At 46.1% G+C, this 27,731-nt stretch overlaps 2 protein-coding genes and 1 non-coding gene across 3 annotated transcripts in view; all 3 read left to right on the forward strand.

Annotated features, from left to right (window-relative positions):
- The first annotated feature begins 1,341 nt into the window (after positions 1–1,341).
- Positions 1,342–5,503, forward strand: RPLP2 (ribosomal protein lateral stalk subunit P2). Its single transcript, XM_085062779.1, has 4 exons — positions 1,342–1,502; positions 3,237–3,285; positions 4,871–4,969; positions 5,386–5,503. Exons 1-4 carry the CDS (start codon positions 1,380–1,382, stop codon positions 5,460–5,462), a joined length of 348 nt encoding a protein of 115 aa, XP_084918905.1. The 5' UTR covers positions 1,342–1,379; the 3' UTR covers positions 5,463–5,503.
- On the forward strand, positions 3,422–3,554 carry LOC146436507 (small nucleolar RNA SNORA52). Its single transcript, XR_014852949.1, has one exon. It is a non-coding gene; the product is annotated as a small nucleolar RNA SNORA52 (small nucleolar RNA).
- A 5,516-nt stretch (positions 5,504–11,019) lies between the features above and the next one.
- The window catches only part of PNPLA2 (patatin like domain 2, triacylglycerol lipase), a 29,637-nt gene continuing 12,925 nt past the window's right edge, over positions 11,020–27,731 (forward strand). Inside the window, exons 1-3 of the mRNA XM_085062788.1 lie at positions 11,020–11,380; positions 26,870–27,102; positions 27,289–27,354. Coding sequence (XP_084918914.1) covers positions 11,194–11,380; positions 26,870–27,102; positions 27,289–27,354 — 486 coding nt within the window. The 5' untranslated portion in view covers positions 11,020–11,193. The remainder of the gene's footprint in view (positions 11,381–26,869; positions 27,103–27,288; positions 27,355–27,731) is intronic.

Genomic DNA, 27,731 nt, shown 5'->3' on the forward strand with positions numbered 1-27,731 from the left:
GAAGTGAGAGACTCAGAACTGGACACAGGACTTGAGGTGTGGCCTCACTTGTGCTGAGGACAGAGGGACGGTCACTTCCCTCATCCTGCTGGCTGCTCCAAGATCACCAAGTTCCACCACTGACCAAACACTACCATGACAACTAGACCACAGCACTTAGTGCCACGTCCAGTTGTTCCTTGAACACCTCCAGGGACAGTGATTCCATCACCTCTCTGGGCAGCTTGTTCTAATGCCTGACCACCCTTTCTATGAAGAAATGCACAGAGACAAGTGCTGGCTTTGTGAATTCATCACCCACTGCCCATCTCCGCGCTGATATGAAATAAACAAATACCATGACTCCGTGCGTGGATCTCCCTGATGGCTGACAAAACCCGACTTGTGGGACAAGTGGGGGGATTGTGCCCACCCTACCAGGGCAGGGTGCCACAGCTGGAGCACAGTATTAAGCTGTGCCAGGGGAGGTTCAGGTTGAACATCAGGAGGAATTTCTTCCCAGAAAGAGTGGTCAGGCATTGGAACAGGCTGCCCGTCCCCGGAGGTGTCCGAGGAAAGACTGAATGCGGTACTCAGTGTCATGGTCCAGTGGACAGAGTGGTATTGGGCCATAGGTTGGACTCGATGATCTCAGAGGTGTTTTCTTTCTTCATTCACGCTATGATTCCGTGATTTTGGGGAATCACAACCACCCCATCCCCTAGAACCAAGCAGGACGGGCACCCCGCACTGCGCATGCGCCACCAGCCGAGCTGGCGGCGGCCACGCCCGCGGCTCCCCATTGGCCTGCGCGCTGCCCGCCGGCCCGGCCCAATGGCAGCGCTCGTTGTTGAGGGGTGGCGGGAAGAGGGCGTTGCCGAGGCGCCGCCCCTTCCTTTCGCCGCCGCGCTGCCCTCGCGAGCGCACGTCCCAGCCCGTGTCCGCGCCGCCGCCAAGTGAGCCTGCCGCGCCCCCGGGAACGGCCGCGTCCGGCCCGCCCGCCACAGCCCGCGGCCACCCGCGGGGCTTGGGCGAGACCGCTCGGGACGGGGGCTGGGAGGGGAGAGTGGCGCACATGTGCTTTCGCGGCCTGCGCCTGGGCCGGGACGGGCTGAGGGCCGGGACGGGCTGAGGGCCGGGACGGGCTGAGGGCCGGGACGGGCTGAGGGCCGGGACGGGCTGAGGGGAGCGCCGGGGCGGAAGGGCCGCGTTGCCGCTTTCCTTGGGGAGAGGTGTGCGGTGTGCGGAGCGGGAGAGCGTGCCGGGCTGCTGCGGGCGCGCCCCGCGGGTTCTCGTGTGGAAGCGGAGTCAAAGGATTGCGGCTTGGAGGGAGAAGGGGTGAGCTCCTTCCGAGCACGTAACCCGCTCGTGCTGAACACTCCACTCTCCTGTGTTGCAGGATGCGTTACGTCGCAGCTTATCTGCTCGCAGTGCTCGGGGGCAACGAGTCCCCCACGTCCAAGGACTTGAAAAAGATCCTCGACAGCGTCGGCATCGAGACGGATGATGAACGCATGAACAAGGTGGCGTTGCCTCTTAATTCGAGATATCCCAGCCTGCACCAGACATTGGAGCTGTTTCCTTGGCTTCACTGTTCCCATTTCCTCATTGTTGATCTGCTCTTGTGTTGTTCACATGTTCCTTGAACCATACCTATGTGATTTCTAAGACAGTGCTGAGCCGATCATAACTTTTTACAACTTTTTCCAACTTTTGTTAGAAATCTGACTTTCCTATTCAACACCTGTCCTCATCAAAGGTCTCTTGTCAGTTGTTGCTGGCATCTGGTAGTTCAGACTAATCATCCTCGCTGAGATGGTGGCTGCATATAAGTATGCATTGAAAATAAGTTCTGATCTGACCTCGTGTATAGTCTGCACTGAAGGTTTAATTTTCGGTTTTGGTCAGTACAGATTCAGAGTTAACACTAATACATTCTTATTTAGTGTGCTGTGAAAGGAATGTTTGTTTCTTCACCAAGAAACATAGGCAAATCCTAACATGGACATTTAAGGTGTTTGAGTATAATATAGGAAGGGTTTGGAAATTTAATTCCAAAATGGTTATGTTGAAAGACAGACTGTTAAAGAAAGTATCTTAATTACAATGTTTCTTGTGATGTAATAGATCTTCAGCATTGTGTACTTGAAAATAATTGGCCATGGGGGAAAAAAACCCCAATAAAATGATCTTATCACCTACCCCATACTCACATGTGAAGTGTTTCCAGAGAGTAAAAGGTAAAAAGAAGATATTTTCCCAGTGTTTTACCGTAGGCCCAACCAGCCAATGGGTTGGCTAATCTGATGGCATCCTTACTATGGTTTGGGATGTTGGTTTGAACACTGGTGCTCCTGTTTAAGTGCCAGGACTTCTGTCTTTGGCTCCTTCAGGTTTAACACCTTCATAAATTAATTGTTGCTCTCTCTGACCCTCCAGTATCCAGAAAGCTTCTCTGGAATCTGTTTTGATTATAACTAATTAATCCTTTCCTGTTTGCCTTGGCTGTACTTTAAACCAGCGTAAGTGTAGTGAAGCCTTAAAAACACCTTTCTCCTGGATGGGGCAATCACACAAGCACATAGTTTTTACACATCCTGAGCACTGTGTAAGCAGAAGGTGCCTTTTGGAAAGCTCTTTGCTAAAATTCTTCAGTTTTGGCCACTGACTCCTCATAGTTGGTACTCACCAGTAAGTTCTGGAGCATTATTTTTAAGTGCTTGCTTGCTTAAGCAAATTTTGGGTTTGTGTTTTCTTTTTGTCATCCCTGGTTATACAACAATGGTAGTAAAATTCAAGTTGGGACTCAGTGTTCCAGTGCAAGGATACAGTAGCAAGCTTGGCTGTTAACATTTGGTAAGGCTAGGAATTGGACTCTGTGGTTTTGGGTCCAGGACCCAGAATTTCAGAGCCTCCTAGGGGGCATTAAGCAACAAATATTAACAGTCCCTCAGTGACTAACATACTGTTGTCAGGGTTTCCTAATTGGTTCCATAACATCTGTGTATCCTCCTTTCTGCAAGATCCTTAGATTAATTGTGAATTTATTGTAACATGATGAAAAAGCTTAAAGTATAAAAGACTTAGTTGAAGTTTTCATGTCAATATTCTGTTCCTGCCATTGAGAAATATGGAATTTTGAGGCTGAATAAGCAGCAGGATGGAGATGTTGTATGTGATGGTTAATTGGTACTCATTTAAATGTAGTTTATTCTCATTTTTGAAACTCTTTAACATTCCAAATTTTACTTACACAGGTTATTAGTGAGCTGAATGGAAAAAACATTGAAGATGTAATTGCTCAGGGTAAGTAGAGTCTCTGAGTGCCCCAGGTAATTGCCTCTGTTACTTTGGTAGGTTAGACCTGTGAGTGTAGAATTGCTGCCAAGTCACTGACTTTGTCCATTCAGCATCATGGATCACAGCTGAATTGAGTGAAATTAGGTCCATTCTAATTCCCTGCAGGTCAGTGCCAGTACCTGCTGGGTTTCGCTTGTGGACCACATTAAACTGGAGAACTTAAGCATGTATGAGCTTTCTGGTAGTCTGCTCATGATGTAGTTTTCTGGACATGTTAAGAGACTCAGCTGTCCTTCAGGTTCTTTTGTGTTTTATCCACTTGTGTGCACCAGTCATGTAAAGCATGAAGAACAGACAGTTGGCATTGGGGTGTAGTTCCACCCTCTGCGATGAGCACAAGCCTCTCCTGGGCACATATCTTCTAGATTTCCCTGAGTCTGGCATTTCCTTTTCCCAGAGAGAGAGAGAGAGCTCTGAGTGCTGATGTCCATAGAAACTTGTGCTCTTACTGAAGCTGGAACTTTTACCATGAATTGACTGGGTCATAGGGCTGAAGTAAAGCAGAGCTGAGGTAGTGCAAAGGTTTCTGATTATTGATTTTTTTTAAATTTTTTTTTTTGTTGTTTTGGCAAATGTGTAGGCACAAGGGAATTTGCAGGCATACTTTTGCTCAGAGGTTGCCAGGGCTTTGTGTGGCTTTGCTGTCAGGAGCAGGCACTGGACATTTCTATCCATGTGGTTTGAAAGACCTAAGAGAGCTATTATGCATGTGGTTGCAACACACTGATGCTGTCTCTTTCTGTAATACTTGAAATAAATTGTTTCTTAGAACATACTGACATGCATATGAAACATGTTTGTTTACTTTGCTAGTTTATTAGAGCTTGAAGGAACAGGGAATTACTTAAAAACTGATTCCCAGAAATTGGAATACAGGCAAACATAGTGTGTACGTGACCTCTGAATGCCAAGGGAGCCTTGGTATGTGAAAGATAGAGGCCAGAGAACTAGCTGGCTTTCCAAATACGAGCAGAAATCAGAAGTCTCAAAGGAGATGCAATTGGGTTCATAGGGTGCTGAGGAATTTGTTTAAAATCTGTACTCTTTGCCATAAATACATTTTTTTCCCCTTCACTCCTGTAAGTGTGATTCATGCCTTCAGAGGTCTCTCTACCCTTAAAGAAAAAAAGGGAGCAGGGGAAGCCAGTGCTTCTGATTGTTACTTTTGAGGTACATTATCATTTTCTGGGCTACTGTTCTGCAATCAGAGAACAGTCTGAATGTGCAAATTGGACATGTTTGCTGCTATTTTTATGACAGCTTTTGGAAAAAAGACAGCAACTTTGTGTACAGAAGAAAACTTACTAATGCTATGCTGCTAGTGTTCTTGGGCTAAGCCTTTGTGAATCTTAAAACTCCTGTGTTTTTCACAGAACAGTTTATATTTATCATGAATGGAGCCTCTTGTTCCTCTCAGCAGATAGTGACTGGTTCAGTCCATGAGACAAGATCTGTTTTTTCTGTACCCTTCCGTTTCTTCTGTTCTTGGGATGAGCACGTGAATGAATAGTTTCTCTTGTGTCCCATTCAGGCAATGGAAAACTTGCCAGCATGCCGGCTGGGGGAGCCGTGGTAGTCTCTGCTGGAGGGGGCTCTGCTGCTCCTGCTGCAGCTGCTGCCCCTGCTGCCGGTGAGTATCAGTGTGAGTGGAGAGGTGTGGCCACAGGGCAGCTCCTTTTGACTCTCGTAACAGCTTAACAGCTGAATTCATTTCAAGGCTTCTCAATTTTGGCAGTTCAGTATGTGATGGAAATAGAAACTGAACAGTTATTTTTCCTTTGGGCAGTCAAGCATTTGCTCTTTATCTGCCCTAGGGTTGGTCTGGCTTACCGAGGATCACAGAGATTTGGTGATGTGAAGCACATCCCTGCAATAGTAGTGTCTGTATCCCCGTGGCATTTGTATTTGGTTGCTTAAATGGAATGAGATGAACCATGGAGGCTCAAATACCAATAGCAAGGGATATGAGAACACCAGAAGTTGTATCTTGAAAATCTGTGGTGCAGTGTTAATACTGACCATTCACTTGGTCTTTTTTCCTTTCAGCTGAGGAGAAGAAGGAAGAGAAGAAGGAGGAATCTGAAGAATCTGATGATGACATGGGATTCGGCCTATTTGATTAATTATTTGTTATAGAGAAGTTATTAAAATTCTTTGTTTTAAATGTTTTTGAGTTTGTTATTATTAGCATACAAGTGCTCTTGTATTCAGGCAGCTGTTCTTAAAATAGCTCTGGCACAGCTTTGATTTTTATCTCTGTGTGTAACAGGTGTGTGAGTTTTCTGACTGACTGTAGGACTCAACTCTGAGAGTACTGAGGAAATGGCAAAGCTTGTGTGAACCTGAATGCTTGTTTTGACACTGCTGTTTCTTAAACAGTATGTGGAAACTGAATTTCCCTGATGTTAACCTTCTCCATGCTGTTTTGCTGTCCTAAGTTACTCAGTGAAGGAAGTGGCCCATCTACTCAGCAATAAAAGGACTTTGTTTTCTAGGATCTGTTTATTCAATTCCACGATGTGAAACTGAATGAACAGCAGGCCTGAAATAGTCCAAGAGTGTCATTTCAGAGCTAATTATAGTAACGTTTTAGAAATGTTTTAAAGCACTTATTTCATCACTGTCAGATTTCCAAGATCCAGGGACAACATCAATAACATGGTTGACAAGACTTGGATTTCATGTTACGTGTCTTCATCTGTCAATTTAAGTAGATAGGGTACAAATTTTATGTGTGATGATCTTCGCATTTGAAGTCTGCACAGGTAGAGTCAAAAAGATACTCCTGCAGTGTGTATAGTGTGGAGCTTTTCTAGTGTAGTTGTTTTTGGAGAAAAAAAGCAATAGCTGATAAAGCTGTGTTCATATGAGTCATTGGAATAAGCATGGCAAGTACTTCTGAGAGAGAGATGGGTGAAATCCAAGTAGGAAAGACTATTTTGTCTCCCTGTGATGGTACTGAGAGGGAGCACCCAATACAGCCAAGCGAGAGTTGTTGAAAGTTGGAGCCTCAAAATGGCCACGATTTAAGCAACTAACCCTTGCTGCCGTTCTGTCTCTGCTGCAAGAAAAATGTACAGGAGGTAACAGTGCCAACACCTTTCACCTACTTTGCCTCTTAAGTGCCAGCCTGGTGATCTGGTCGTAATGAAAACTACTCATGTTCTCTGTCAGGCTCGAAGTGGCAGTGGTTCAACCCTGGCACGGGTGCCTGTGTTGCTTTCCATGGTGATTTCTCCATTTCAGGTCACTGAAAAAGTGGTTCTTGGATGTGGTTTTACTGAGAGGTGCCTCCCCCCAGTAGTACTGTGCATTGCTGCTTCAAGAGCACCATCAATGTTTACACAGGAAGGGACTGTCCTGGCACACCACTCAGGGGTTTTCCATGTACAAAGGAATTTGTTTGAATGGCACTGAGCTATTTGATGAGTTTGCTGCACCCAGGCCTGTGGGATGAGACTGAAACCTGTGGTGCCAGCTGCTGGGGGAGTAATACAACATCTAGATTAACTTTTTTTTTCACCCTACTTTTGTCTATCTTCTCCATACGATCTGTTAACCTTGAATTGTGGACCTGGTCTTGTCCTGGACCTTGTCTTGTGTTGGACCTGGGTCTCTTCTTACAACCTTTAAATTCCTGTGTGAAAGCGTGTAATTCTCCTAAAAACTGTCACTGAACCTGCTTTGAGGAAAACTACAGCTCATTTGGTAAACTCTTTAGAGAAGAAACTTCTGGGGGCAGCTCTCAGAGAAAAGCACTAAAAACAGAGCACTAGTCACAGTGCTGCAAGGAGACAATGTAACATAAGCACCTCTTAGGTGTACCTTGAGGTCAGGGCACGACTCTGCTGCAGGATTTCACACACAGTTTACAGAATTTGCTAAAACCACTGCATGGTGAGCATTTATTATGAACACAAAATGAAAATGTATTAAGCTTTCTTCCTGCTTGTCTATTTATGAAACTGTTGCCACCTGATTGCTTTCTACAGGAGCAGTGATGTGCCTGCAAGTCTGTTGCAGACTTGTTTGGTGCTCTGGATGCAGTTCACCACTCTGTTCTGCTCATTTCAATGAGCTTCAGCTGTGAAGGAGATGGGATCCATGCTTCATCTCTGGACTCCCTGTTCTGAATTTTCAAGTGTCAGTGATGCCATTTCAGACTTACCAATGATTTCCAAAGCCAGGGGAATTGGTGGGATGCGTGCAATGTATTCCATGATGCTCTCAGAGAAAACTACTGCCTGCAAATAGTTGGACTTGTGGCTTTGTCCATCCCCTTGCAGAATCAATTTTAGCTAGACAAGATTTTGCCTGAGTTCTTCATAAAAGATAGGCTCAAGGGCATTGAAGAGAAAGGAAGGGATAGTCTTGTGCCTGGAGATTACACTGGTAACTGATCAAAACTGGTTTCACTCTTACTACCGAGGTCCAATTTTGCAAGCTGCTACACGGAGGCTGGCCTGCTAAACTCAGTAGGTTTGACTCACGTAGGGCACAGATGTCTGTAGTACCTTTCCTAGAAGAAAAATTCAGTCCAGAGAGAGCAGGACCGCTCCCGTGCCTCAGGGCATCATCAGGAGATGCTCCTATGAAGCAAGTCCCAAGAAACTGCCATGGAATGGCCTGACGCACACAAACATCACAGGTAAGAAAAAGACAGTTAAACTCCAGCTTTCCAGTGATGTTAAGAGCACTTGGGTTGAGCCTCGTGACCAGTGCGCCTCTCTAGCTGACTTAGGACAGCAATACTAAAGTAACAATCTGGAATCAACAATGCAACAAACTGCTTCTAGTCTTTCCTTGAATTTCCAATGGCTGACAAAAACAAGGTCTTCCCTGAAAAAGCAGATGGTTTGCTTGTGTGTTATTACCTCATAGGTACTAACAGCTCACCATTCATTAGGCTAGAAAGAAACACAAGGAGAGATTGCGTGGGAAGCTGCCACAGTGTCATCTCAATGTGTAAAGGCACGAGTGGATTTGAAGAGATCCAGTTGGAGTTTGACACACAGGAAAAGCTGCCTTGTAAATCTTGCTGATCTGGCTTACTGCTGCATTGTGAGCAATAGCAAACTATAGCACTTTCTTACTGGGAGAAAAGATTAGTTTTGGGGTTAATTTATTTTTGAGAAAAGCACAGTTCTTTGTCTGACTGCTCGTGCCAGTACCCAGGCAGCACTCCACAAGACATTAGTGTTCACATGGTTCGTTTCATCGACCTGTTCTAACAGGGCAGCATTAACCCCCTCAAATAAGTAACCTTGAGGGCCAAGGCACAGTGATGTAAACAACTCAGGATCAGATTGCTGTTGGGAAATGAAGTGAAGCTAACTCCAGCATTGTTGCAGCATTGTTGTTTCTCTTTTCCAGACGTGCTAGGAACATTAAGGCTTGTGAAATGCTGAATAAAGAGGGAACAGTGTTGGCTCGACAATGAAGATGTTCTTGTGGTTACAAGTGATTGGGAGGTATCTGCAAACAAGGTTCAGTGTTCAGTTCTGCCACAGAACTGAACTCTGCTGAAGTCACAGCCCACTGACCAGTTCTTCTGCAGAAGAATTTCTGTTGTGGAAAAGGCGAGACACGATGTTTCCTTTGGGTTTGACTTCCTCTGTCATCAGAAGCATGGGGTGGAAGCTCTATGATCACCTTGGTGTTAAGGGCCTGTAAGAGAGTCAAGGCTCAGCTGTGCCAGGGCTCACCTCCCCAGGTGGAGGAGATGAAGACTGACAAGGGTTACATAACTACATCAAACGCAAGGGAGGAAGGAAATTACAAAAGCAAGTAGAGATATGAGAGGGAGGGAGAGAAGGGTGGGTATAAAGAGAAGACTTAAGCAGGGGTAATTCTTTATGTGCTCCACAATCAGCTAAGTATAAAGGGTAACTGCTGGCAGCTAGGTGAGGTGGTGGTGTTGGAGGCAGTATCTGAAAGGAAGATAAAGCTGTATTTCTGTCTGTCTGATGACAGCAAAGTGCAACCCTTTCATGAAAAAGTGCTCTGTCTGTAGAGCTGGGGTATGATGTCTGACTCAAATATGGGATTGATGCAAGGGTTACCTGCTGAATTTAGTTGCTTCAGTCACCTGATTGTGAGGCAGTAGACTGAGGCATAAAACAGCTGCTCTTGCAACCTGGATGGCCCCGCTGTGGAGAGGGTATCAGCCTCCCTCATATCATTTGAAAGGATGTTTGGAGTGGAAGGAACAGGAAAGGGGCTACTTGGATGACCTCCACTAGCACAAGAGGTAAAATCCCTGTGGGGAGGAAGGCCTGGCTTTGCTTAGTCTGGGAGCTGTTAAGGACAGGTATAATGCTAGTCTTAATGAGAAACTTCTGACCAGTTATAAGAAAATGAACCCAAGCAGCTTTATGCCAAGAAGAATTAAGTAGGTTTTTTTTTAAACTTTGGTGGAAAGTGCTTTTTCCCCTATGTTGCTTCAATTAAAAAACTATTTATGTTTTTTGTTTTGTATCCCCCAAACCTCCCTCCTGCTGATCTTGCCTCCTAGCTTTGAGCAGAGCAGCTGCTTCTCTCGCTATGCTGATCTTTTTGATGTCTCTGTAAACTTTCATACTTGCCTAATGATTTGGATGACTGTAGTCTGTATTGTTTATGGCAAGGGATCTTTACAGCTTCTGAAATCTATTTTGATGATCTGCTAGCACTGGCCTCTCACCCAGTGCTGCTCTGTGGTGAGATTGTGCAGAAACACTACTGAAAATGACAGTTGCCTTGACTAAATCTTAGCATTTTGGTGTTCTTGGAGGCATGTGGAGAAAAAGTGTTGAGAAAAGGTTAGCAAAGGTAAGCATATGTGTGTGTTTTGGTGATTAGTGTACATCAGTCTGCAATTTCCATATGAGGGGAAGAGGAGGGACAGACACTGATCTCTTCTCTCTGGTGACCAGTGACAGAACTCGAGGGAATGACCTCAAGTTGTGTCAGGGGAGGCTTAGGTTGAATATTAGAAAAAGGCTCTTCACCCAGAGGGTGGTTGGGCACTGGAACAGGTTCCCAAGGGAAGTGGTCACAACATAAGCCTTAACAAGAATTCAAGAAGTGTTTGGACAATACTCTTGGGCACATGGTGTGACTCTTGGAGACTCCTGTGCAGGTCCAGGAGCTGGACTTGATGAACCTTGTGGGTGCTTTCCAACAATTCAATGAGTTTAGAGGCAGAGAAAGCTGTTGAGGGGGGGACGGGGGATTGCCTTTGTCCCACTTCTTGCCCTATTGCTGTGACAAGACTTGTCTCCTTCTAACTCCTCAGCTTTTTTGAAAGGGGAAAGCTTTTCCCTTTCTCTCACGTTTCTTGCCCATTCCCTGAAAAACAAAGGAAACCCCAAGGGCTTGGAGCACATGCCAAGAATCAGGATGCTCCGCGAGGGAAGGACAGCCTGCCTGCTGCTCCGGGACAGGGCGAGGTTTGGGGTGCTGCGAGAGGCCGCAACCCTCTTCTCCGAGAAGCTGGCTCGGCCCCTGCCGCTTCAGGGCGGCGCTGGCACGGCTGTCCTGGCTCGGCGGAGGGCCGCAATGCCCTCGGGCCGGGATAGGGGTTCACCGGAGGAAGGGTTGGCAGGAGGGGCCGGGCGATCCCGCCCCGCCGGGCCTGCCGAGGGGCGGTGGCCATGCCGGGGGCGGGACCGAGCGCCGGGCCGCCGCATATAAGCTTGGCAGCCGGCTCCGCTCTCCCAGCGGCAAACCCTGCCGTGTCCCCTGATCATTTCTCCGGCACCAGCACTTCCCGGCTCTCCCGCCCGTCCCGAGGAGCCCCGCGGCTTCACCTCCCCGCCGCGGCTGCTGCTGCTTACCCGCAGCACCCCCCGCCTCCAGCGGGGCGCGGAGGCCATGTTCCCGCTGGACTCCACCTGGAATATCTCCTTCGCCGGCTGCGGCTTTCTGGGGGTCTACCACATCGGCGTGGCCAGCTGCCTGCAGGAACATGCCCCGTTCCTGGTCACCAACGCCAAGAAGGTGTACGGCGCCTCGGCCGGGGCGCTCACCGCCACCGCCCTCGTCAGCGGCGCCTGCCTCGGTAAGCGCGGGCCGAGCCCGGCGCTCCTTCGCCTCTTCCCGTCGTTACTGCTAATTTGTTAATTGGAGCAACAGCGCGGGGGTGTGGGTGTAGATACGTGAGTGCGTGTAAATAGCGCTGCGCCCTCCTCCTCCCGAAATGCGAGCGGCGCTTTGTTTTTAAGGCCTTTCCCCCGCCGCGGTCCCTGGCGGGTGGCTGAGGTCAAGGAGGCCCTGACGGTGGGAAGTCAGCGCAGGGCTCCTGATTCTGACACCCACACACGCAGACATACATAATGTGGATTTGTGGGGCTCGGTCTGTGGGTTTGCCTTGCCTGGGTGTAGGTCTGTGGGGTCTCTTGGCGAGGAGAGCAGCCTCTCGCCGTGTGGGCAGCAGCCTTGGTGGAATGGCTGGAGACGGAGTTTGCATGTGCAGACGAGAGTTGGGCAGCATCTCTGAGCAGTACGTCCTTCAATCTGCATATTTATTTCTGGGAGAGGGTTATTCCTTGAGATCTTGGGCACTGAGGAATTCTCTTGCCCTCTTCAAGAGCTAGATCTCCAGTTTAACTAGATTTGATCTCTGTTTTCAAGTTATAGAGTAACTTTAAAAAGTTATCTTTGAAGTAAACGCACAGCGTAGTGTGTTCCTATGCCTGGGGAGCAGCTGAAGAAAATGGTCTGTGGTGCCTCTTGTTTTTTTGTTGTTTTGCATGGGGGAGGAAGTCAACAAACACCTGTTGGACTCTGTACCTGGAAGGTTTTATATTGAGAATAGCAAATGCAGAAGTTTTTTAAGCTTGAAAAGGGAATGTGGTGTGAATAGGTAAATCTATATAGTATCATAGAATTACGAGCCTATCCTAGAGCCAAGTGCACCCAGAGCTGTTTACTGCTTGAAGTCCTCTCAACTTGCTCACATGTGTTTTTCCACAGCACTCCCTTTTTCTTTTTGGAGACAGGTAGTTTTGAGATGTAGCCTTCATGCAGCAAAAGTTAGCATTTTCTGTGTAGTTAGGTTTGAAGTTTCCCTTCCTATTTTATTTACAGAAATGCCCAGTCAAGTGCAACCATAACTTCCGGATTTTTATGGGAAGCTCTTAACAGCTCTTCAGACCCCAGTCCGAGATAACAAAGACTGTAGTGATGCCCTGGTGCCAACTTTTGTCATTGACAAGGGATAATAATCCCTAATCCCTTCTTGTGTAGGGATCCATTTGCAGATAGCTGCCAGGGGTTTAGTTGTTTAATTGCTGTTGCTTCTATTGAAGAGGTGCCGGCCCAATTAGTTCCCTAACTGGGTGATCCCTGTGCCACTCGAAGGCGTGGCACAAGTGTGAGACAGGATGATGGTAGTGCCCAAATCCTTTGCCTTGCTCAGATGCCATTCTGAGGGTTGAGCAATCCTGTTATCATGTCTACTTTGTCCTTGCTATTTATATGTCCAGAGCATCCATGGTGTGCCCGGCACTGCCCTTAGGAAGGCATCCAGCCTGGTAGAGAGCTTTCTGTGAATCAGAATAGGTTTTCCCGTTCCCTGTGAGGCACAGTGGGAAGCATTATTACCAGGACTGAGTTAGGGGTCACCTTCCAGGAAGTGTTCACCTACCTCCTGAAGGAGACCAAACCGTGCTTTTTGAAGCTAGCCAAGGCTTGGCTCTTGGGTGTTCCAGTTCTGTCTTCTGTTTGACTTCTCTGAAATAGTTTTCTTCTGACTCACCAGTGTGACTGACATGTGTCCTAGGTAGAGAGCAGCTTTAAGGCAACAGAGTTGACTTCTGAAAGTAAAAGCAAATGGGGTGCGTGGCTGGGGCATGGTATCCCCGTGCCTTGTCTGCGTCATAAACTCTTCTGACAGTGCAGCTTCCAGGCAGAGGTCCAGAGGTTAGGATGAAATCATAGGGGGAAAAGGGGACAGGGCAGAAGGTACAGCTGAGCCCAAACTAGGGGAGCAGTTCATTCTCATACAGGCTCTTGTAGGTCCCAAGTACCTGTGTTTGTTGTGCAGCATAAAGCAGGTGTTGTAGCCCATGGGCTTTGAATCTTATGGCAACTGCTACCCTGCACTGTCTGTTGTCCTGTCCGTTAAATTGGAATGCTCAATAGGGTCTCTTGATGAATGACACGCAGAGGGAAATGCGGCAGAAGCCTTGCTTATTTGACTGTGTGTAGATAAGGTTAGTGCCCTCATGCCTATAAACTCAAGAAGACTACTGTGCAAAGGCAAATACTTGAGAGGAATGGAAAAAACATCTTCCTTGGTAATTTTTCTTTGATTCCAGTCTTTTGAGACCCTGATCAGAGAGAGCAGAAATCTTCCGTGACTTCAGAGAATAAGATCCCACTTAGTGGTTTCTTTTCCATTTTTTTTTTTCTCTTTGGCCTTTGCATCTGTTCAGTTTGCTTCTGAACTCATTCTGCCTTCTCTGTGAGTTAAGACCACACTGTCATCATTTGTGTAGGACAGGAAGGCTTTGCTATGGGCTGACACTGAATTTAAAGCCCTGACCAAATGATCTGCAGCCTTGAGAGCACACTGTAGGCTTCAAAGGCGTGTTTGAGAATACCGAAGAAAACAACACTGGGCATGCATATTACTTAGGCAGGGCACCTTATATAAATATAAGAGATCAGGAGGTATTTACAGTCTGATATGACCTCGCCTAGCTCTTGTTAAGCACTTTACCATTAAGTTGTAGGGATCTTGGATTTATTGTTCAGGGTTACAACAGTGATGCTGTCCTGCATCTGAAGTGCTCTCTCCAGCTTTGAGGTTCTTCTATTTGCTGACAGGAAAAGGCAATGCAATTTTTCCACTGTGTGGCTATCAAGGTGCATTGAGCAGTCTCATGTGTTTTCAAATTACTTGATTGTGCCTCATGCAGTGTTGTAGCATGAATAGCTTCTTGCCCCAAGGGTTTTCTGGGAAATAGCTTCTGTCATGCTTATACCATCTCTTGGGGGCTGTTGGAGTCCAGCATGCTAGGAAATGCACCTTTATATGCCAAACAAGTGAAAAGCTTTTATGCTGGCTTTGCAGTCTCCTCCTTGTGCATGCCTCAAATCCTGCAGCTTTTCACAAACTCTACACCTGAAGTTTTGAGGATGGCTACTTGTCTGTATAAATCTGTAAGTCACTGGCCTGAATGAGAAAAACTGGCTTATGTGACATGATGAGAATGTCCTTTTTCAGTCATGAGGAATGCTAAAATGCAGCTATTATTGGATTCTTTAATCTCTAATACCGAGTAGGGAATATATTTTGGTAAGGTCTTGAATCATCTCACTTTGGTGAGCTGTATGGGGTTTGTTGTGCCTGCTTTGGGAGCAGAGCAGCCTGAAAGAATGATGGGCTATGAAGTTGTCATCACTGAAAAGCTGTCTTTGAGCTGGTACTAAGGTCCCTCTGACTCATAGTTAACCAACAGCATCTCAATTGTCTGCGTGGCATGTGAATGTTGTCCTAGACAGCCCTCATCTCAGGGTGGGTTGGAACTGTTGAATTGCTTCTATTTTGGGGGGAAGAGGTGGGTTCTGCTGTCAAATGCAAAGCTGGATATCTGTGGAAGTTAGCTGTTCTCCTAAAGCATGACAAAGTCAACAGAAAATAAGAAAGCAAGCTGAGGGGATGCTTTTAGTACTAAGAATAAAGAAAGGAGGCTGTGTCTCTTCTAGATTGAGTAGCATTGTTTGAGATGCTCTTTGGAGAGCTCTTCCTGGGTTGTTTACAGCATTTATATATTTAATTATTTTAAATTACCATCTTAACCAGGACTCTGTCTCAGGCTGGACCTGAAATGAAGTAACAGTTATTTGACGTTCAGGTTTGCTTGTCAGCTGTCACCACATGACCACCAGGAAATGTGCTGCTGAACTGTGGCTGAACTTTTTCTATTGGATAGCTGCAGCAGGGGAAAAAAAAAATCCCAACCAATCAAACCTTTTGAAACAGAGATAATTAACAGTAGCGGCATCTTAAATGTTGTGCTTCTGCAATTTGATTATGTGCATGTAAAGGCTTAAGAACTGGTCATGGAAATTTATTTTCTGCATGTTTGTGTAATCTTAACACCAAATCCCAGGCTGACAGAGGGAAATAAACCAGCTTAAGAGAGTCTATGGAATCCTCAGAGCAATGCCAGTTTATGCTGGCCAAAGCATAAATCAGGATGCTTATCCTGGGGGAACTCCCTCCTTGCACAGGAGATGGTCACTTGTACCTCCTGCAGAGGCCTTCCCTGGGGGAAAAGTTGAGCTCAGTAGCCCCAGCCCAGTCAATGGAAGGAGAGACACCCTTATGTACATACATGGGGATATGGGTATAATTAATGGAGAACCTTCTGGTGCTCCCTGGAAGTGGTAAAGCTTTTTTCTGTGGTGGAAAACAGAGGTGGGTGGGGAGATGTTCTGTGCTGACATAGTCGGAAATGTTCACTGGCTTGGTGGAGAAGCTGCTGAGCCTGGATCAGTGCCCTCAGCAGTCACAGGGCTGTGGGATCAGGTGTCCAGAGGAGTAAGTTGGTAGCCAGAGCATCCCGAAATACCTTTGGCTGGGAGGGAAGGAGCTTGTTCCTGCTGTCTGCCTGGCTCTAATAGGGAAGCTCTGGTAAGGAAAGGTGTTCTTGCAGGCATCTCATTGGATGAGTTCAAGGGAAGCCAAGGAGCCCCTTCTAGTAAAAAACACAGTGATAGCAAGGCATGTGTTTATTCTTTTGGCACCCCACATAAACAGCAGGTGTGCAGAGCAGCTCAGTGCCCAGCCTTGCTGTCAGCCATAGCAGCAGCTGCACAGTGTCACTGGCAACAGCACAAGAAGTCTTTGCATGGTCATTCTTCTGACCCATAGGTTCAGCATGTCTCTTGAACTTGAAGCATGTATGAACTGATCCACTTATTTCTGCCTCTTAGCTCCTCAAACTCTTCAAGGCAGCTGCAACTCCTGTGTATAAAATAGGAGAAGCTGTCTTATGTCCACTTACTGATTATGTTTGGTAGTCCTGATAAATCAAAATACCTTCCTCAAATTCCTTACTGTGTCATTCAATTACAAACTCCTGCTGCTACAGTGGTTACAGCAGCTCAGCCTGCATGTCCAGTAGCTGATGGTGTTTGGTTCCTGTCTGTTGGGGAGCTGTGTTACCTTCCAGTGCAGCCAGTTTGGGAATTATTGTACTCAGATGTTGGGCCTCTGCTCACTCTGGGTTTCTCCATGTTTTTCTCTGTGCCCTCCATAAAGCATGGATAAAATGTTCATTGGCTTGGCTGGAGAATATTGCTTTGTAGTGTACTTTGGGAGGACTGTGTGAGGGCTGGATATAGTATTTAGTCAGCATTCCTTCTTTCTGGAGATGGGAATGGGCAAGCCTTTTTATTACAGGACCTTTGCAAAACCTCAGAAATCTTACTCCGAGGAGCAGTATGAGTGGCTGACTCCTGTTCACCTTGTTCCTTGCTCATGGCTGGATTCCAAAGTGGCCACCACTTTTCCACTGAATCCTCTGCACTTCTACATTTTTGTTGCCGAGCTCTAATACTCATCCTCTTCTCTTCTGCTAAGTGATCTTGGGACTTGTGAAAGTCAGAATGGCCTTCAAGTATGTGGGAGTCAGCAGAGCCTATGCATGTGTATTTGCTTTGGGCTGTGTGCCTTGTCAAGCAAGTAGAGGAAGAGCTAGTGAAAAGGAGGGGTAGAAGAAATGATTCTGTGTGGAAGGCTCTAAATGCCTTGGGAAAAGGCAGAATGTGTCCTTGAAGTGATAAGTCTGGGGCAATAGAAAATCCCTTCCAAGGAACACATAAGAGAGAAACAGATAGAGAGCCTGGGAGTGTAGAAAAGATGCTGGAGATTGTTGTAGCTCTGCCTGTTGTAGCGACAGAGGCCACAGGAAGGGAGGAGAGAGTTTGGCACTTGTGATAGAACAGCTACTTGTGGCATGCCTGATCCTGTCCCTGGGGTTGTGCTGGTCTGCAGTACAGTGTGATACATCAGGTGTGGGAGCTGATAGCTTTATTAGAACGCAGGGCTTTGTGCTGCCCTCCGGCACTCATCCAGAACTGAACTGGTTGTGCTTTCTGGTACAGATAAAGACCAAATCCCCAGTGATGACTTCTGCCTGACAAGACCTTTGGAATCTGCAAACTTCATGAATTGTCTTCTGCCACTGTTTCCCAGGCTTTTAGCTGTGCTGTGCCTGGAGGATTTCTTCTGAGGATGAGCCATTCTCTTCCTCTTCATACACTGAAGTTTGTTTGGATGGATATTGGTTTTGGAGGTCTTCTTAGGACTTAAAGGATTGAATATCATTGTAGCGTTGGAGGTTCTGGCAGTCTCTGAGCTGCCACTCCTGCGCATTATCTAGTTTAGCATCCTGAAATAGAGGAGGTGGCATCTGAGGGTGTAAATGAATCAAAAAGCCCATTACAAATGTTAATTACAAGGGCCAGTCTTGCTGGCTGCTTTGAATGCTGCTGATTTGGCACTGGGCCTAGCAAAAAAAAAAAAAATTCCGGTGTATTATGGAGGCAGAGTATGGATCCAGGCTGCCATAGTTATGCCATGTATGGAAAAAATTTGAGTCGTGTTTCAGAGTGGGCTGACAGCATAGACATTTATGTTGAGTTACCTATCCTAGCGTTCTTACGTAGTGGGATTGGTAAAATAATCTTTAAGGGAAGCATTTAACTACTAGCCATATTTCTACACACGGAAGGATTCTTCTGTCAGACATTCATCTGAACATCTGTCTTGCTGTTCTTGTTCTTGTGCTCAGCCCTGCAGGAAGGATTGAGCAAAGGCTCTTTCCCTGCAGGGGTCTGTGCCACCCTCTGTGAGTAGCTCCTGTCCTGCTTACACAGTTGTTTTCAAAACCCCAGTCGTGTTGTGGTTGAGGGGCCACTGCTGTTGTCTGTAGGAGAAAGGTAGCATCAGTTACTAGATTTTTCTTGACATGGTTTCCAAGGTATGCAGCTTACCTTGTGATCTGCCTGCAGCTACTCCAACACAAGGAGAATCCTTCTAGAGCAAAATGTTGACGCCCCTTGCCAGAGGGCTGCTTTCAAATGAAGCTTTTGATTCTCACTTTGCTGGAGTCTGCCCTGTTCGTGCCAGTGGGGAAGAGATGGGGTGTAAGGTGACACTTGACTTGCTTGTGTGACATGGGAGGGCAAAGTGGGCACAGCAGGCATCACTCACAGGTGCACAGGGAGGGGCTTGGCATGGATTGGAGCAGTTGGCCAGCCTTGTGAGCATGAGAGCTGGGCATGATGCAGGCTGAGAGCCAGTGGAGGGTGTCAGGGCTGTTCCTTTCATCTGTGTCAGGGTTTTTGCAGCCACACAAGTGTAAAGGACAGGGAGAAAGACAGGCTGCTGTGTGACAGAGCCAGCCATGTCTCTTGTATAATCTCTGAGCATGAAACAATTGCCACCTGGAAGCACACAGGAAAGCATTCAGCAGACCTTAGACTGATAGCCACCAAAAGCTTTGTGTGGGCCTTGTTTTGGTGTTGGTCATCTAGCTGAGGGTAATGACTGGTGTGTGATAAAGCTGGAGGACAGCTGGAATGGCAGCTATTTCTTCAGTCTAGAAGTACAAATGATGACTGCTAACTCCAGTTTTTGTCTTTGTGGATCTGTGGTGCCTGGCAAAGATATCTCCTTTCCTGCCCTGATCTCTTCCTAAAGCATTTTTCCTCAAGTAATGCCTCCCCTGTGAAGTGGATACAGTTTGAATTTCTCTAGCAGTGTGTGTGATGCCACCCTTCAAACTGACCCTGAGAAGTGAATATGAACTGTGTGTGCAACATTGTACATGTGGGTGAGGTTTGATCTTTCTGCACTATTTCCTGCTCAGAATGATGACAACTGGAGGCTTTGTGTTAGTTGTTTTTACTCAGGTGAATAAAGTGACATTTGGATGTGGTTCCACTCCTGCCTCTGTGCAGACCACAGGAGAAAGGTAATTTCTCAGAATTACAACATAGGTTTTGGTCTGTTTCTTCTCTCTACTAGCTTTCTCTGGATGAGCACTTGTTTTTAAAAAAATTGCTTCAAACTCAGCACTACCTGGTTCAAAGTGAGCACCAAGGATCTGAGCTGCACCATGTCTACTTTGTGAATCCCCTTTCCTTGTCATCCCATGCAGTTTGAGTTGCACTATAGCATTGACAGGCATGGATGGATGGATGAAGATGGAACATGGCTTTTAGTTTAGCTTGCCTGGGGTCCTGGGCAGCTTTTCCTTTTCATGCACTGTTATGTCATTTAATTTCTCTAATGCAATGAACAGAAACGCAGCATTAAGCCCTGTATTAGGGCATTACAGTAGAGAAAGATTAGACTAGTGGGTGTTGCTGTTGTGGTTGTGACAGAGCAATCCTGGCTGGCTGCCTGCACTGAGCTGCCTCCTGTCCTTCCTATCAATTGTTTAGCAGCAGCAGCTGAGCTGTTTTTGGATTTGCATTGCAAAAATAAATGCTTCCGTCCTGACCGCAGAAACAAAGCAAGTCTCAGCTTGCAGAACAGCAGTTCTAGCAAGACTTTGGTGTGCTAGCACTTCATTAAGTCCAGTGCAAAGATTTAGCTAGAGACATCATCAAACCTGGCAGCTCTTATGCCTGCTCTCCCAAAGCCTGTTTGCTTCTCTACAGAGCAGAACAGTGTGCCTTAAGGTGAGGAATGAGCAGTGCATCCACACTTTGGCTTGCCTGAGGGTCCTACCCTGCAGATACCAGTAGATGGACATGTGCCAGTCACTAAAGGGTGCCTGGTGAGCTGCTCTGTGCAAGAGGTAAAAGCCCTGCCAACTTAAAAGCAGATCTTCCGCTTCTGTTCCTCATATCTAGCATGTGGCAATAGTTCTGGTTCATCTATTAACTGGTATCTAGAGCACACTATCCGTATCTTTTAGGTCAGATGGGAAAAATGTCTCCTTCTGGTTTGGCTTTATTTAAACAGGTAACATGACTGACAGCTTTTTTCTTTTCCAGTTGAAATAGAAAAGAAGACATCTTGGGACAAACACATTAATAAGAGGTTGGCTTCTGGTTGTGAAACAGTTGCAAATTATCTGAATTTGCATAGCCCTCCTGTTGCAGTGTGTGTCTTGGGCTAAACACAGTGTGTCTAGCCTAAGCAATGCTGAGCACGGAGAATATGAACCAGAAAGTGTTGTGGGCTGAGCCCTTCTTTTAGCATCTGCCTCTGGCTGCAAGAGCTGGCCCTACTTGAAAAGCTGTCTCTTCCTCTTGGTGTTTGCACCTGCTGCACCTGTGAGGCAGAATAGATGTTGCTTACTGTGGTCTAACAGGGATCCCTAGGAGTCACTGCAATGGGATATGTGTCAGTGCCTCTCATTCCTGAGCAAAGGGGGAGAAACACCATTATGTACAGCTGGTGGCCAGGCTTTCTAAGAACTCTGCTTCGCAAAATCGTTTGTTTGCTGAACTCTGAGGTCAGATCCCTGCACAGAGCCCCTGAGGAGAAGGATTACCTGCCACAGGAAACAGCTGGTCAAGCAGTAGGACTTTCTGCAAACTGAGTGGGTGTGGTTGTGAGGGGAGTTGTTTTTACTTCCTAGGTATCAGCCAAAATAAAAAGTTTCCTTTATGTATCTCTTATCTGGAGCCAAGTGAACTGAACTATTTCTTTTCTGATGGCAAAATAGTTGGAGAGAAGGATTGAGTGAAGACCTTAAAATAAAAAAAATATACATCAGAACAACAAAAGTTAGGGCAGTCCCGGAAGAACAGCTTGTTCTGGTACACGGTGTTTCTCAATGTAACTGCCTTACAGGAAGATATGCACAGATGTGAAAAGAGTTGATGCTTTTAAAGACTTCACTTCTAGCTGCCATGCCCCAGCCTCAGATGTTTAAAAATGTGTGTTTTTTCTTTGTGTTAAATAGTGGCAGTTTTACAACTTCTGGCAAGTGAGGGATAAGATATCCTTTCCACAGCCAGTGCTTTTAGGTGTCTGTTCAGAATTTCAGACTGAAATTAAAGAGCTGTCACCAGCAGTGGGGTACACCTATCACCTGAATATGTCTTATAAGGGTAGATTGTAAAACATTGCTCTTTATTTCCTGCTGGCATGGATTTGTCTTTGGGGTTCCTTTTGACATCTGTTCAGCCTCAGTGATGGGCCATCAGGGAACATCTCGGGTCAGGTTCCCATTTAGTACAAGTTGGCCTTTGTTCAGCTTGGCTGAAATGTTGGCTGGTCTTTTTTTTTTTTGCTCTCTTGGGACAATAAGTGGAAACCATGTTGCTTCAGCATGAGTGTGGAAAGAGGAACAGAAGTCTACCCAAGCAGTGGGATCTTTCACAGACTGAGGTCATTGCCCACAAGAATTGAGGTTGTCCTTGGGTCACTGGCACATTGCTGTGCACTGCTCCTTGAGGGGAACAAACAGGCACTTTCTGATGATCTGAGCTACCCATGAGGAAACATCCAATGAAGTTCTGTTAATTATTTTCTAGATTTCAGTTTGCAAACCTTTATTTTGGTGCCTCTTGTTTACAGCTTTGAGAGTTTCTTTTGGGCTGGTGACAGGACTGTGTTATAATTAGGACTATACCATCTCCTGGCAGAAGCCAGGCACGAAAGCATGTGCATTGCTTACACTCAGTACTCAGAGAAGAGGCAAGTGCAGGAGCTGAGCATGGAGCAGCTTGAGGATTGTGCCCTGGAAGAACATGGAAGAGCTCTCCTGAAACCTGTGCTCATTGTTAGACTGACCTTTAGCTCTTCCATGCATGTGGCACAGGAACAGCTGACAGAGCAAGAGACAGGCAACTGAGATAAATTAACGTTGGGGAAGGTCATGCTAATAAATTCCTTCTGACTCCTATTCCTAAATTCACATCCAAATGGGGATCTACCACTGGAATAATGACAATTCAGCAGTGCTGAGCAACCAGCTGCATTGAAAGCAAAGTGTGACGATTTTAGCTGGGGGTTCTTCCACGGGGCATCTGTGCTGAGTATCACACAAACATCTCTGGAACAGGTAGCTGAGCAGAACTTAAAGAGTTCTGGAATGAGGTCCCTGGTTATGGTACACAGGACTGGCAGGACTCCTGTCCTGAAAATCTTACAGTCAAAATAGCTTCATCATGTGGTCCCAAACCAACAAGGCATAGGGCTGTCAAGGTCCTGGGGGAACACCAAAAGTACCTGTGCTTCCTTCTGCTAGTTGGCTTGTTTTTCAAAGCTGTTGGTGTGTTGGGCCAGTCTGGAGCCCTAGCTGGGTAATGGGAATGAGGAGGGAGGAGTGGTGCCTCCTGTGTTACTGATGTGTAGGAAGGAGTCCATTTGTTGGTGTGGAATGAAGAGCAGGTTTAGTGAGGATCTGCAGTTTCCTGCCTGCCCCACTAGTCCAGGCAAGTTATGGCATCTGCATCTGGGGTGTGACCTCTCTGTCTGTACCTCCTACCATCAGGGACAGGGGATGTTGTCTCTACCTCCACCAACAGGATACAAACTTAAAGGAAAAGTTCTCCAACAGGGATGTTTACTGTTGCACTAGGCAGGGAGTGGGAATGTCCCTGGCACAGAGGGTGATCCTTGTGCTGACAGGGAGCTCTCCCAGGGGGAGCTGCACTGTCATGGGTGAGTTGCTGGGTTGAATATTCAGAATGCCCTTCCCCCTATTTAGCTTCCTCTGCTTCTATTTTTGTCTGTGTCTTAGGCTTTTTTTTTTTCCATTTGAAATACTTCATGGGTCATCTGTCATTTCACTGGCTGGCAGATAGATATCAATATGGTCTAACGTGGTTTAACAGGAGACCATCGTGGTGCCCTTGGTGCCAAAGTGCTGCTGCTGCAGATGTGGTTCTGAAGAAGCCTTTCTTCCCCATTTGTCATCCTTCCTGCCATGCAGTGTTTAAGCTTTGCAGTGGTCCTGGTTCTTACATGCTGCACAACCTTGGAGTAGCGTTTCTGTTTCATCCCAGAGCCCTTAGCAGCAGTTAAGGGTCTTCCCAACTGCCTGGCTAGCATCAGTTTTAGGTGATTGATCTTCAGCTCCTCTGTTCCAGAGGCAGAGTAGCAGCAGGCTGCTCTGCTGGGGTGTTTGTTTACAGTTATAAATAGCATGTGCTGCTTAAATACTTTTCAGGTTAGAGTTTAGGGGATGCCAGGCAGGATAAACTTAGCTACTGAGTTATTTTGGAGTTGAGCGTGACTGATAGAGATGAAAGTCAGTTGTTTAAGGGAAGAGTCTTGCTATGTCAATAAGCTAATGTGAAGTTGGATTGATATAGCTTAAAAATGAAATGTGAACTAGCAGCTGCCTTCAGGCTTTTCCCATGGGTGCCACTATTTTGCCCCTTGTAGCCACTGCAGATGACAGATCAGCAGCAGAGGGGGAGCAGCTGGCCTCCCTCGTCTGGCAAGGGCCATGTTGGGGTGTTTCAGGACACAACTCTTTGATGCTCCTTTGCGTCATCCCAGCTGAAATTCAGATAAGGACAATGGCCCTGCAGTACTTGAGTTCATGTGCAACAACACCCACAGGAGTAGTGATGATGGGGGTGGGGGTAAAGGGGATGTGGGTTTTCTAATGAAAATAAAATATTCCTCATATATTAGCACAAAATTTTTGTAGAACATTGTCTTAGTAAATCTATGTAGGGAAAGGGTTGAATTAATTGGTTGGTGTGAGAAGAATGAAATGTTTTCTCAGCAAACATTAGGGATTGCCTCTGCCCTAGCTCAGTACAGAAATATAAATTTAATTCAGCTTTTTCACATGACTCTGTGTCCTGAATCATTAAATCCATCAAAAATCATGAGAAGCTTTCCTGCGGGTTGCAATTGGCACTGGACTATTATTACCTAGTAATAATTGAGAGCTGGTGGCTGACCTCTGTAGGAATTTTCTCTCTTGACTGTCTCTCATTCAGCTGCTCCCTTTGGCAGACAGCAAACAGAATTTGAGCTGGTTTTCCTGGAATAGCACTTCTGGTAGTAACAGGATTAAAACACTGTCCCTTCTTTTCTCTCCTCCTAAATATATTTCTAAGAGGACTTGTCATCTATCATGGATCTAGCTCCATAAACCTGGCTTCTTTGGCTTTTAAGGCTAAGCTAGCCTTATTTCCTGGAAAGCTGGTGGTGCTGTAGGTTGCCCTGTGCCCATGCCTTCTCACAGAGGTTCCACATCCAGCTTTGGTGCAAGTGATCCAGCGAGTCCAACAGAATCATAGCTGTCTGTAAACAGAAGTGCCTCAAAGCTCCTGTGGATATGCATGTATGCACCTCTATAAAATGAACCCAAAACAACAAACACCCAGAAAGTATTCAAAGAATGAACTTGCTAATTAGCAATAATTTTTATTTTGCCCTCTTGGGTGTGAAATGGTGATAGAGCAGGCAACTGCAACTCATGGTTCCCCTCAAATGTTTCCTGGCATAGTCGGGACTTTGCTCTCTTCGTTTTTTCTTTTTTAAAAAAAAAAAAACAAACAACCCCCTTGCAGCTCTCATTTTTGTTCTAACAGTCATAAGCTTCATTTAGTTGTAGATTTCAGTATTGCTGTCAAGTCTTTCTGCACATTGAGATGCCAAACCTGAAAGTGTCATTCTCTAAGGACCATCTCTTGGGTGACCCACACTTCTCCCAGCACAGCCTTTGCACACAGGGGTCTTCCCTCAGCTGCATGCTCAACACCCACCCTCCCTCCTACTGGGGGTTTCAGCCAAGCCAGCAATTCCCTGCAATGCTCTTAGTGCAGAGGAGTTTCCCTTATGGGACTGTGTGGCAAAGGTGCTGGTCTGGGATTCCTTCTGTTTTTTTGAGTTGCAGTTTTTCTCCTCCCCTTGACAGATGTGAAAGTGTCTAAGGGAGAGTTTTGGGTGCTATGTGTCATGGTGATTATGTATTTCTGTGGGGCTGATTTCTTTCATGTTGGAAAGGATGTTGAACCATGTGGCTACTATCTGGAACAGGCTTGGCTCAATGGCTTATTGCTAATTGAGTAAGTAAGATCAGAATTAGACTGCTAAACATTGCTCTAGGACAGAAGACTGGGATTACAGGGCTAAAAATTGCTTCAGAGGGGGAACTTTGGCTTTTCTGCTAAGTTGCTACCTCACATTCCCTAAAATCCTGACCTCAGAGTCTCTGGTCATATTCAAGGGTCCAGTTCTCTGCGTGCTTGAGCTACTGGTCTTGATGGGTTTCCTAAGCCCAGAATCACGTTCCCAGGCTGCATTGATGGAAAACATGTTGCTAGCACACGTGTATTGCAAAAGAGGGGGATGTGCCAACATAGCATTGAGGGTTGTTGCTCTTATCTCCATTGTATTTATTAACTTGGGTCTAACTTGAGTTCTTTCATTCTGCTGACTTCTTTTTGCAATTGAAAAACTGGGTGGGAGAGCAAAAAGAAGGGACTTTCAGTTGGCTTGAGCTGATAGTCTTTCGTCTCTTTCCAAGAACTGACTTTCAGTTTGATTGGAGAGGAGTCTTCATTTGTAAAAGCATGTTTCTTTTCTCCTGGTTTCTTTAATTCTTCCCCTCACATTCTTCTCACATGTATATTCCTGACACTTCTTGGAGTGCAGTGATTAGCTTAGAGGAACTGTTGTATCTCACCATGGCTGGATGGGTGTGTGCAAAGGGCAACTAAGCCAAAACTGTGCTTTTGGCTTAAGTTGATATTTTCATTTCGTCTCATCCCTTTTTTTCCGCACGGGAGAGCTCTGAAGCACTCGCCAGATGGAGCTCCTAGTGACTGAGATAATGGGCTTAGCAGACGCCTTCCCTTTTCTGCAGCTGGGATGTCGGCTCTCCTCAAACCCAGCTGGGTCACTGTGTGAAAGGGTAAAGCAAGCATGCCTTCATGAATCCTCCTTGCCAGCAGGGCCTAGTTTAGTGCTGTGGAATTGGATATGGAAGGAATGGGACACCAGAGGCTCTGCAGGAGGAGCTAAGTCACTGATTCCCTAATGGAGGATTAGTCCCTTTTTCTCCCTTGAGATGTGGTTGACATTCACAGCAGAATTGGGATCATACCTGTTCTGGCATTTTTGCTTACTGACTGATGATTCTTTTTCCTGTCCAGAGAAAGATGCTTACTTGAAAGCTATTAGTGGAATCTATTTTGAAGTGGATTTATCCATAAGCTCAAAGATGCTGGAGTATCGGCCTTGTTTTCTTTCTTAGTTTGTTTTCACCAGCCCTGCACTGGCCAGGATTAAAAAAAAAAAAAAAAAAAAAAAAAAGCGTGAAACTTTAGTCAGATACATGTAATCTTCCCTGAGTTCCTAAAACGTAAGTAAGAGGAAGGTAGCTCTTTGTTATGGGGGAGTGTGAGGGCCAAGACAGCAAACTTCCATGACTTCTGTAACACTCCATGTAAAAACCTCTTCATTTGAGGTGTATATCAGCCAGTGGGGAGAAACCTCTGGGCAAAGCTGGGAATGAGGCTTTTCTGTGCCTGGTTTTGTAAAGGAGAAGACTGGTTTTAGCTAGCATTTCATGGTGTATTTGTCTTTCTCTTGTTGCAGGGGAGGCTGGTGCCAGCATTATTCGGGTGTCAAAAGAAGCCCGGAAGAGGTTCTTGGGCCCACTCCACCCCTCTTTCAACTTGGTGAAGACCATTCGGATGTCCCTGGCTAAGATGGTGCCAGAGAATGGGCATGAGGTTGCAGCAGGACGTTTGGGTATTTCCCTGACACGGGTCTCTGATGGAGAAAATGTGATACTGTCAGACTTCAATTCCAAGGAGGAAATGATCCAGGTGAATGGAAACTTACTGCAGAGGGCTGAGCAGAGACTGCATTCAGTTCTGTTTTGCCATGGTCTCCAAATGTCCGTAGTACTGGCGTATAATTGTCAGTACATGCCAGCATGGTGTTCTGAGAAAAGTAATAGTTTCAGTAGGCTTTGATCTGATTCTTGTATTCTGGATTTATTTCTCCCTCAGGCCTGTATCTGCAGCACCTTTATCCCTGTCTACTGTGGGCTGATACCTCCAACCTTGCGTGGGGTGGTAAGTAAGACTCTAAGATGGTCCTTCATTAAATTGTATACTCATGAGTACATTTTGACAATGTTATTGCCTGCCTCCTGGCAGCATTTATCTGAAGAGAAATTAGAAATTCCCAAATAAACAACTTCCAGCAATGGATATGCCTTCTTTCCACTGTTGGAAGGGCTGGCTGGCTTAGCAGGTGGTTTTTATGGCTGCATAGTGCAACACTTTCCATCACCAAGGCTCCAGCTGTCTGCATGTGGAAAGAAGTTGGGCCCAGGATAGAAGTCCTGAGTGTAATTCATCTTCTATGTGCCTGACACTTCCTGCAGGGTTTTAACTAGTGGTGTGGATACTGGCCCTCTTTTCCATGGAGCTCTTCCTGTCCTTTCTCT

Source organism: Lichenostomus cassidix, chromosome 5 (genome assembly GCF_008360975.1).
Source record: "Lichenostomus cassidix isolate B80296 chromosome 5, HeHo_3.0, whole genome shotgun sequence".
In the NCBI taxonomy this organism is placed as follows: domain Eukaryota; kingdom Metazoa; phylum Chordata; class Aves; order Passeriformes; family Meliphagidae; genus Lichenostomus; species Lichenostomus cassidix.

Excerpts from the sequence above, each read along its gene's own strand:
- RPLP2 (XM_085062779.1), top strand. The coding sequence starts at position 1,380 with ATGCGTTACGTCGCAGCTTATCTGCTCGCAGTGCTCGGGGGCAACGAG. Across the intron at positions 1,503-3,236 it reads ATGATGAACGCATGAACAAG|GTTATTAGTGAGCTGAATGG; the intron begins GTGGCGTTGCCT and ends TTACTTACACAG. Across the intron at positions 4,970-5,385 it reads AGCTGCTGCCCCTGCTGCCG|CTGAGGAGAAGAAGGAAGAG; the intron begins GTGAGTATCAGT and ends TTTTCCTTTCAG.